At 40.7% G+C, this 11,313-nt stretch overlaps 1 protein-coding gene across 1 annotated transcript; it reads left to right on the forward strand.

Annotated features, from left to right (window-relative positions):
- Positions 1-33: 33 nt before the first annotated feature.
- On the forward strand, positions 34-10,387 carry SC5D (sterol-C5-desaturase). Its single transcript, XM_045483201.1, has 5 exons — positions 34-153; positions 6,384-6,601; positions 7,400-7,532; positions 9,398-9,498; positions 9,848-10,387. The coding sequence occupies exons 2-5, from the start codon at positions 6,392-6,394 to the stop codon at positions 10,301-10,303; spliced, it is 900 nt and encodes a 299-aa protein (XP_045339157.1). The 5' UTR covers positions 34-153; positions 6,384-6,391; the 3' UTR covers positions 10,304-10,387.
- The last annotated feature ends 926 nt before the right edge of the window (positions 10,388-11,313 follow it).

The raw sequence follows: 11,313 nt of genomic DNA on the forward strand, positions 1-11,313 counted from the left end.
TATGCCGCCGGCCCCTGATTGGCTGGCGGCTCCGGCCGCTAGGAGCGTGTGTCTGGCTACGCCCCTCCCTGCCCGGCCCGCTGGCTGAAGGCCGCTGGGCTCACTTTGGCCCAAGGCAACCTGCGACGTCGGCGGCGGTGAAACCTTCGGAAGGTAGGGATGCCAGCAGGGCAGGCGGCGGCGGCGGCGGAATACCTCCGGAGAGGGATGGGCGAGGAGAGGAAGGGAAGTGGAGGGAGAGAAATCCGCAGGATGGGTCCCAGGTGGGGAAGTTGGGAGCGCGCCAGACGCTTTCTTTCACGACCGGCTGCGGGGTGTCAGGCTCCGGGCGGGCGCTGGGGCTCCAGCGGTGACCCACGGCAGGGATTGGCAGGCCAGCCGGGCATCCTGACAGCGTGCGCAGGCCGTGAGGCGTCGAGTGCGGGCGCAGGGGGCGCTCACTGGCGCTCGCTGGCGGAGATGGGAAGAGGGGCGACCGGAGACCTGCGATGTCTGGGGGCTGTAGCCCGGCCCGAGGACGTTTCGGGGCGCCGAGGAGGCCCGCACATGAAAGCAACACACACGGCGAGGGACGTGAGGAAAACGACAAGTTGGCTACTGCGGATCGCTCATCCCAGGGAAGTCTGTCCAGTGAACGCTAATGCTTGGCTTTGAGACAGACTTCCCTATGTTTTGGAGGGATTTTTCCCTTTTTTGTTTTTTAAAGGGGCAAAGAAATTAGGCTGTGACCTCCTGACAATTGCAGTGCAAACCCCAGTTACTGCAACGTAATTAGGATGGAGGGACAACAGTCCGCGGTTTGTAAAGACTAAAAGGGAAGGGAAATAATGTATCAAGTTAGCGTCGAAAAAGGAAGAAGTCCTGTCTCTTGGCATCCCTGTGTTATAGCAGAATAAATTTGGAGGTGGTGTAGATAAAGTTCCAAATGTCAGTACGTAAAGTTTCCAAACTGGAAAGCTTGCGGTAGGCAGATATTTTTTAACCAAAACCTTCCAGCAGGTTACCTGTCTTTATATCACCGTTGGTGCGTGCGTGCGTATTTAGGTTCCTAATGATAAGCATCTAAAAAATAATAAGTACATGATCCTTGATCACTTACAGAATGCTTTCCCATTCATTATGTAATGTAATTAGCATGGAATACTCAGAATGCCGCATCCGTATGCGTACAACTTGAGAGATAATATAATGTAGAAGCTGGGAGAACAGACTCTAGACTATACATCCCCGTTGTTACTTGTTACTTAAGTTATTTAAACACTCCTGCCCTCAGTTTCCCTTTCTCTAAAGTGAAGGTTACAGAATTATCTACCTCCTCGGATTGTGATAATTAAGCCAAGTGATACAGAAAAAATGTTTTTAAATAATACCTGATTCTCAACAAATGTTAGCCGTTACTGTCTATACTTTTAAAACAAAGCAAAAGTAAGAGTAGACTCCGATATTCTAAGCCTAATTGTGTTTTATTAAAAACTGTGTTTTATTTTTATAAAGTTTCTTTGTTTCTGTAAAATAGTACCAGCTTTGTTTCAGTCATGGGTAGTTAACTTAGGGTCTGTGAAGACCCTGACTTCAGTGGGGTATAAACCCCTTAAAATCGTATGCAAAATTATGTGAATTTGTAGTCACTGAGAATTGTAAACATTAAGGAGCTGAAGAGTTGAGATAGTGATGAAGAGGCAGTGGAACTTGGTGCGAGTTTAAGAAGTTTGACTTTGTGGGGTGCCTGGGTGGCCCAGTCAGTTGAGCGTCCAGCTCTTGATTTGGGCTCAGGTCATGATCTCACAGTTCGTGGGTTTGAGCCCTGTATCAGGTTCTGCACTGCCATTGCGGAGCCTGCTTGGGATTCTCTCTGCCCCTCCCCTACTCCCGCTTGCTCTTTCTCTCTAAACAACTAAACATTAAAAAAAAAAGAAAAGAAAAAAAATAGAACTTGGATTTTGCAGCCAGACTGCATGTGTTTGAGTTCCAGCTCCAGCATTTGTTACTTGATGATCCCAAGCAGATTACTAGTATTTCCTGTGCCCAGCTTCTTTTTTTTTTTTTTTTTAACTTTTTTTTTTTAACGTTTATTTATTTTGGGGACAGAGAAAGAGCATGAACGGGGGAGGGGCAGAGAGAGAGGGAGACACAGAATCGGAAACAGGCTCCAGGCTCTGAGCCATCAGCCCAGAGCCCGACGCGGGGCTCGAACTCACGGACCGCGAGATCGTGACCTGGCTGAAGTCGGACGCTTAACCGACTGCGCCACCCAGGCGCCCCTCCTGTGCCCAGCTTCTTGATCCATAAGATAATACTAGTACGTAACTCATGGGGTTTCTTGAAAGGGTTAAATGAGCTAATATTTACAGTGCCTAGTGTACAGTAAATATTGATACTAGATATTATCAGTTATTTTTCAAAGAAAAACCAAATGACCTCTTTCTCCCTTAGGTTAAAGTAATTTTGACTCAGCTTTGGCTCTCGTAGCGGCAGTAATAATAGCTCCTGTTTCTTGAATAACTTCTCTGTGTCAGTGCCAAAAGACTAAAACTTAGTGCCTAAACCTTAAGAACAATTCTATAATGAAGATACGTTATCTCATTTTACAGATGTGGGTTTGAATATAAACTTCCAAGTTGAACTGCAATTTTGAGATTATATTGTTACTGATCTCGAAAGATTTCTTTGTTAGATGTCAGAAAGTACGGCAACGTATTTAGGAATACTTAATTTCTACATTCAACAAACAAAATTAATTGAAGCCAAAATTCTAAAAACACTTAAAACAGGTTTCATTTCACAGTATCTAAACTGCCTCCCTTTCCGGCACTGGTTTGTCGTTGCAGCAATTATGCACAGGGAATGTACAAATGAACACAACTAGCATGGTCCTCAGATAAAAGCAAACCTGAAGTTAGGGACTGAGATCTTGTGAAAGTTATTACTCACGTCTGATATTGAAGGTTGATTAAAGTAGATTTCTGGTTACCGTTTGAATTGTTTTTGGCTGCACTGTACTTACTGTATTGTCTTAGGGCTACGGGACTCTATAGGTAACATGTAAACTCTTGTTTGGAAACTCTTAATCATCCTTTAGTGGTGTCACAATATCTAGTTGCTGGGTTGTTTTTAGATGTTTATGTTTCCTGGTATGACTTAGTGTACTTCCTTTGCTACATTATTTCCCTTAGCAGTCTCTACTCCTTATGGCTTCAGCTTCAACGAGTATAAGCTCACTGTTGAACTTCCGATTCATATTTGCATGTAATCTGCTTTATGTCTAAGAATAAGCATAGAGTTAAAGCTTATTAGTCTATGCTAATTAGATTTAAGACCCAAACTGACTCCATCATTCCTGACACGCCCTGCGTGTCCCAAATATATATATTTGTCCCTGCGGCCCCAAATATAACAGCTTTCCCAGAATTCCCTCTTTTGGTTATGATGACATCATCATCCACATGAGCCAGCTTAAATCTCATAGTCATCCTGCATTTCTCCCTCTTTCATATTCCAGTATTTAATTGGTTGTCACGCCCTGTGGGTTTTATGGGTTTTTTTGTTTGTTTAAGCAGGCTCCACCCCCCAGTGCTGAGGCCAACATGGGGCTTGAACTCATGACCCTGGGATCAAGACCTGAGCTGAGATCAAGAGTCAGATGCTTAACCAGCTGAGCCACCCAGGCATCCCAAGCCCTGTGGGTTTTTTACTTGCTCAGTCTCTGATGAATATGTGTGTTCTTAGAGCTGGGCTAGTCTATCACAGGAGCAACCAAATTAGTCTATCTCTGGCTCTGGCTCTTGCTCTGTCTTTTTCTCATCGATACTCATATTCCTAATGGAATGGTTTCTATGAAGTACGGGCCTAATTATAATCTCTTCCCTGCTCAGAGACCTTTTGGTATCTCCCTGTCGTGTATGAGGGAAAGTTCGATTCCCTAGCAGGGCAACAGAGCCCTTCCCAGTCTGACACCACTTTCCTTTTATAAGGTTTATCCTCAAACATTTTTTTCCCCTCTGTTTTGCCCGTCACACTGTTTGGCACCCACCAGTGACACCCATTGAGTCACGAATGTAGCATGACTTTTTTCCATGCCTTTGCAAGTTGTTACTTTTATTTGAAATGCCTCTCTCTAAACTTTTCTTTCTGATAATGTCCTTTAACGCCTGAATCAGATGTGTGTATACCTTTGTTATAGCACTTGCATTGATGTAATTATTTCTAAAATTGCCTTATCTTGAAGATGGATTTTAACTGTATCTTTTCAATCTTTATAGGCTCATTATCTAGTGTAGAGCTTGATGCTTAATTGTTATTTGAATGAATTAAGTGTATGATGAAGGATATATGTCAATATCTGGCATTTGGCATTAGTTAACTAAAACTAAGCACCGGGGTGGCTTGGTCAGTTAAGCATCCGACTCTTGATTTCAGCTCAGGTCATGATCTCACAGTTCGTGAGTTCAAGCCCCGCATCAGGCTCTGTGCCAACAATGCGGAGCCTGCTCGGGATTCTCTCTCTCCCTCTCTCTCTCTGACCCTCCCCTGCTTGCTCTCTGTATCTCTCTCAAAATAAATAAAAATAAACCTGAAAAAAAAAAAAAACTTTCCATGCCAAAGTGAGAAAAAAAATGTTTGCAACGCCTATCACAGAAAAGGAGCTAAACACTCTTAATAAATAAGGACTTCTAGAATTTGATTTTAAGAAACTGACAACTCAGTGGGAAAATGGGCAAGGGATAAAGACATAACTTCACAGAAAAAAATATAAATTATTCTAAATATGTGGAGTCATGCTCAACCTCACTCATAATAAGAAAAAGGTAAATATATACCGAGATATCATTTTTGTTGCTATCAGATTAGCAAACATCTTAAAGTTTGATGATATTGTCTGTTAAGGTTGTAGAGATATAGGCACTGTGGCCTTGCAAAGTGGTACAGTTCCTGTGCAGAGCAATTGGGCAGTGTCTACCACAGTGACCAATGCAGTTCAACTCTGTCCTAGCTTTTCTGCTTGTAGAAATTTACACAAAGTAGGGTTAATCATTGTAGCATTGTTTTAAATCACCTAAGATTAGAATCTATCCAAATCCTTGTACGTGAGTTAGATAAACAGCAGCGAAGTCACACAAAGGAAACGTGTCCATAGTCCCTTAGCCACACTTTCAAAGTCCGAAAAGCCCTGAAAAACCAGAAGTTTTTTTGTTTTTTAAAGGTGGGCACTCCAACTCATTTGGTGGCAAGGGCTTACTCCCACTGACTGAGGTGCCCATTTTGTGTTGGTGCACCTGTCAGGTACCCCCACCCCTTGCAATTTGCTGGGACTATTTTTGTTACTGTGGGTTTAATTGCATATGGCAACATTAAAAAAAAAAAAGAGGTAATGAAAGCCCATATGAATAACAGAATGAATGGAAGCACCTGTCATTGGTAATAGCACAGAACACGGAGTTATATATTGTAGGAACTTGTGCGTCGTGTGTCTGTGAGGCCTCCTGCTGAAGAAGACGGTGTGGGCACTACCACCATGTGACTTAAAGACTAGAAGAACAGATTGCCAAAGTTTTACACTGGTGGTGAGGACCAAGAGAGAACTAATGAAAACCAGGAAACCTCCGCCCGGGACAGAAAACAAAGATCCTAACCATGTTCCGATTAAGTGGATGTGACAACAAGAACATAAATAAATGCCACCGGTTGCTTCGTGGATCTTGAAACAAGCTGGAATATATCAGGAAGAACTACTGAAGAAGCATGTTAGTATTAAGAAGAGAGGAATCGGGGTGCCTGGGCAGCTCAGTCGGTTAAGCGTCCGACTTCAGCCAGGTCACGATCTCGCGGTCCGTGAGTTTGAGCCCCGCGTCGGGCTCTGGGCTGATGGCTCAGAGCCTGGAGCCTGATTCAGATTCTGCGTCTCCCTCTCTCTCTGCCCCTCCCCCGTTCATGCTCTGTCTCTCTCTGTCCCAAAAATAAATAAACATTGAAAAAAAAAAAAAAAAAAAAAAGAAGAGAGGAATCAAGTTTAGGGAGCAGGGTAATGAAAAATATCTGAAAGTATGGTGAAAATTACTCTGCCGGTCAGGAAACAGCTACACCTAGCCCTGGTGAATTGGCTAAGGTAATACCCGATGGAAGCGTGAGTGCTGAATACATTTGCAGTGGTGGCGGAATATTGTGGTAACATATTGTTAAATTGCTCTGCACAGGAACTGTATCACTTTGCAAGGCCATAGCAATGTAGGGTAGTGCCTGTTGCCCTGCAACCTTACCCACAGAGAATGTCCTCAAACTTCAGGATATTCGTTAAGCAGGAACTTCATATATAGTTTTTCTAAAAATGTTTCGCATTAAAAAATATCAACATGGGTAAATAATTGTTGCACATGCTTATCCTTCAGGGACTAAGATGGATCTTGTACTCAGTGCTGCAGATTATTATTTTTTTACGCCGTACATCTACCCAGCCTCGTGGCCCGAAGACGACATCTTCCGACAAACTATTAGTCTCCTAATTGTAACAAATCTTGGCGCTTATATCCTTTATTTCTTCTTTGCAACACTGAGCTATTATTTTGTCTTTGATCATTCATTAATGAAGCATCCACAGTTTTTAAAGGTAAGTGATTTTCTTACCTACTTTTTAACTGTTTTTACCGTAAAAATAATACGTATTTGTGTGTGAGATTTTCAGGTTAAACTGGTTATAACCATTAGGAAAAATTTCTGCAACCAGCATTAGATGGGTTAGATAGTTTTGGTAGGGCTAATCCCCTCTCTTAATGGAAACAAATAAATGAACCCCACTTCTTTTTTTTTTTCTTTTTTAATTATAAGCCTGGTGTCTTGCTAGATATATAGAATTTCTTTGCTAACAGTGATGAATAAATAAATGCACACATTTGTGTATTTGCTTTAATGTTTGACTTTCACAAACTGAAGTATGTTTTTACTATGTGTGTGTGTGTGTGTGTGTGTGTGTGTGTGTGTGTGTGTGTGTATCTTTTGACACGATAGGAGATTGTAAATTTATTTACAATCATTTTCTATTTCAGTTATTTATATGTATCAGTTCCTCCAAGGACTAAAAAAGAAAAAATCAAGAGAGGTTTGGGGATGGAAGTTATTTATGAAAGAAAGGATCATTTTATAAATAGACGTGTAGAATGCGGATTTTGTGAGAAAAAGAGTAAGATCAAGAATTCAAGGTACTTAGCGCATTTACTTTTTAAAAAAGAAGTGTCTTTCTTACACATGCATTCCCACGTATTAACATTTTAACGGAAACAGTTTAGCAGTAAGCTCCTTCACATAAAAGAGGTTGAAAAATCCATTCCAAGACAATTTCATCAATTTCATGCTGGTCTTGTTTAACATAGACTTTGTGGTTTTTAAGTATTGGAAATTTCATTTTCAGAATCAAGTCTATAGAGAGATTACGTTTACTGTGCAGTCATTGCCGTGGATTAGTATTCCCACTGTTGCATTGTTCCTGCTAGAGTTGAGAGGTTACAGCAAATTATATGATGACGTAGGAGAGTTTCCAAGTGGTAAGTAAATAATATGAACATGAGGCACAGAGTGGTTTCTCTCAAGAACCAAATCTGCCTCTTTTTCTCCTTTTAAAATAATTACAGATTGTTTGTGGGGTTTTTTTTTTTTTTTTCAGTTAAAAATTTTTGATGTTGGTTAAATTTTTTTAATGTTTATTTATTTTGAGAAAAAGAGACAGAGTGCAAGCAGGGGAGGGGCAGAGAGAGGGGGAGACACAGAATCCGAAGCAGGCTCCAGGCTCTGAGCTGTCAGCGCAGAGCCCGATGTGGGCTCAATCCCATGACCCCGGGATGATGATCTGAGCCAAAACCAAGAGCTGGACGCTCAACCACCTGAGCCCCCCAGGCTCCCCATTTAATTGTTTTTAATGCTTTGTTTTTATGCATTCATGTCTTGCCACATAATGCACATTTCCTAATCTATCAATTTTAAAGCTGGTTTTGGATGGAATTATGCTTAGGGGAAGATGGATAGATCAGAGATAGAGCTTTGCATTCATTTACTATTCTCTTTATTGAATTCAGACTCCCTCAAAAGCTCAAATAGTACATAGTTATAGAAAATCAGAAAATACGGATTTTAAATCCACTGTCCTGCTACCTAGAAACTACCTCTTTTGACATACATCCTCCAGTTTTCTATGCATGTATACTTCATCATTTATGCTACAAAAATGAAACCCTACTACACATACTGGTTTGGACTTTGCTTTTTTTTCTTAGTAGCGTATATATATATGGCCATCTTTTCATTCAGTAAATATTGACCTTATATAGTGTATGAGTTACAGTATCACATTATGTAGATATCCATAGTTTATTTAAATGATCCCCGATTTTTAGGCCTTTAGATTATTCCTTTTTTTCTCTGGTAGCCAGTCCTGCAGTGACTAAATTTTTGTGAAATTCTGAAATTATTTAATGAAGAGACATTTCTGGTGTCTAGTATTAGAAAGCGAGAATAGTAGTTACCATTTATTGAGTGTTAATACGTACCAGCTACTTCTAAGCTTTCCACACGTATCAATCCATTTTATTCTATATCGGTTGTACGACATAGGTCCTGTTATTACGGTCCTCTTATAGGTGAGTAAATTAATGTTCAGAGAGTGTCAGTAACTTGCCCATTCAGCAAATAAGTGGTCTATCTGGGACTGGCCCTCAGGCTCGCTTGCACCCGCACAGCTGCTGTCCAAGTAAGAGGCAGATATTTAAAAGAAGGAACAAGAATTATACAGTAGGGCGATGAATTGACTAGGCCTTGAAAAGTGGATAGGACTCTGAGTAAATATAAAAGGAGAAAGTACATTCTAGATACATGGAACAGAATGAGTAAAGGTGCAGAGGTGAGACTTTCAAGATGTTGGGAGCACACTGAGTAAACCAGCCTGGTCAGTACAGGAATGGATCAGGCAGGAAAGATCAGAAAAAGTTGGGTTGTGGAGGAAATGCTAGGCTTTAGGTATTTAGCGGGAAATAAAGTTCTAAGCAGGAAAATAGTATGTAGAGGTATGTTTTATGAGGATTAAGATGAAGGAAAAATAAACAGTGTTATTTATGCCCAGAGATTTAAATAAGAAAGATGCCTTAAGCATATGTTTTTTTCTGTCTCATAAATGTCTTCATAGTTTAATATTTGAGGTGGGGGCACTTTAAGGTTTTATGAGAGGCAAATGAGGAAATGAGCAGATACCAGAGAGATTAGGAAGATTAATTTATCATGTATTGAATTAGCCAAAACAGTTGATAGTGTTAGGTCTAGGATCATATTTGGTCCACTGAGATGGACAAGTCAAGTGCAAAGTAAATTCTGATCCTGGAAGCCGGATCTTGGTTCTGATCTATCGTGTTGTCTCTTCTAGGCTGGTTTCGGCTCATTGTTAGTATACTGTCCTTCCTCTTTTTCACTGACATGCTGATCTACTGGATTCACAGAGGCCTTCATCATAGACTTGTGTATAAGGTAGAGTGATATTTCGGGGAAAGAGAAAAACTATATCCATTTCAGCAGTGTATGGTTACAAATTCTGTTTTCTGTTTCCCAGAATTTCCTGTAACTTACTAAATACCCAAGTAGCCACAGCATGACAGATACCAGGTTCATTTTGTTTGTGTTCTTTATGGGTCTGGAGGGGCTATGTTAAAATGTTACTGTTTGAGGTAAAGGAGGGCATTTTATAACATGAGTGATTTTGCCGAATTTATAGAGATTTTTTAGTTAGGTCATTGGAAATGACATGCTCATGACATGGGCATGGAAAGCTAAGTTGGAAAGTGAAGGTGGTTATTAACTGTGTTCTTTCCTTCTGTAGCGCATACACAAACCTCATCATCTCTGGAAGATTCCTACTCCATTTGCAAGTCATGCTTTTCACCCTGTGGATGGCTTCCTTCAGAGTCTACCTTACCATATATACCCTTTTATCTTTCCACTACACAAGGTGGTTTACTTAGGCTTGTACATCCTGGTCAATATCTGGACGATTTCCATTCATGATGGTGATTTCCGTGTTCCCCACCTTTTAAGGCCATTTATTAATGGCTCAGCCCATCATACAGACCACCACATGTTCTTTGACTATAACTATGGGCAGTATTTCACCTTGTGGGATAGAATTGGAGGCTCATTCAAAAATCCTTCCTCCTTTGAAGGGAAGGGACCACTTAGTTACGTGAAGAAGATGACAGAAGAAAAGTGGAACAGCCACGCAGAAAACGGTTGTAAAAATGAAAAATTGTTCAGTGGAGAGCTTACAAAGACTGAGTAATAGATTTTTGCCCTGTTATTGAATACGACAAAATATTTTTAGTTAAGGAAAAATAATCTACATACATACAACCAAGAGACATAGCAGGTAAATGGTATTTGAAAGTCCACGTGGTGGGTTCTGCTCATCATGATGGTAGGTCAAGGAAAGATGCTGTCTGTGAACACCAAGATTTTCAACCTCGTGCTTACAATACTAAGTGTTGGTCTAAAGGACAAGTTATGTCTTTCTAGCCAGCGTATCTATAATTTGTATAGCCTCAGTGGTTTTTGTAAGGATAGAGAATAAATTATCGAGGGGACTAGGTTATGTCCTTTTGCCTTAATCCACCCATACTGATTAAGAAAAATATGTTATGCTTGATAATACCAACACTAAGCACCATAACAAAGAAATACTAATAGGAATAGGGTTCCTTATTTCAGGAATGGTTAAGTCTTCAGCGTTGGTATGGTAATGACTACCTATGGTGTTTGTTCAAGTGGAAACATCAGTGTGAAAAAAAACTCTGATAAAACATTAGCAGCCAAGTAAATGACCTAATTAATAGCAGGTATAAGAAGATTATCACCTTCCTACATGTAGGAAGCTTCTCTGTAGACATTGTCAAATAATTGCATTTTACTGATGAAAACATAAACTAGAATTTTTAAAAAAAAATTTTTTTTTTTCAACGTTTATTTATTTTTGGGACAGAGAGAGACAGAGCATGAACGGGGGAGGGGCAGAGAGAGAGGGAGACACAGAATCGGAAACAGGCTCCAGGCTCCGAGCCATCAGCCCAGAGCCCGACGCGGGGCTCGAACTCACGGACCACGAGATCGTGACCTGGCTGAAGTCGGACGCTTAACCGACTGCGCCACCCAGGCGCCCCTAGAATTTTTAAGAAAATATTCATGCTACCATGATTTAATCCAAACCTGGGACTATTTTAAGATTTTGATGGTTATTGTTTTAAACCGTTGTTTAATAAGTATTATGTGAACCTGAGTATATTTAGAAAGGGAAAT

Source organism: Leopardus geoffroyi, chromosome D1, assembly GCF_018350155.1.
Source record: "Leopardus geoffroyi isolate Oge1 chromosome D1, O.geoffroyi_Oge1_pat1.0, whole genome shotgun sequence".
Classification (NCBI taxonomy): Eukaryota; Metazoa; Chordata; class Mammalia; order Carnivora; family Felidae; genus Leopardus; species Leopardus geoffroyi.

Coding starts and splice junctions, on each gene's coding strand:
- SC5D (XM_045483201.1), top strand. CDS start 6,392: ATGGATCTTGTACTCAGTGCTGCAGATTATTATTTTTTTACGCCGTAC. Junction 6,602..7,399: donor AGCATCCACAGTTTTTAAAG/GTAAGTGATTTT, acceptor TTTCATTTTCAG/AATCAAGTCTATAGAGAGAT. Junction 9,499..9,847: donor ATCATAGACTTGTGTATAAG/GTAGAGTGATAT, acceptor TTCCTTCTGTAG/CGCATACACAAACCTCATCA.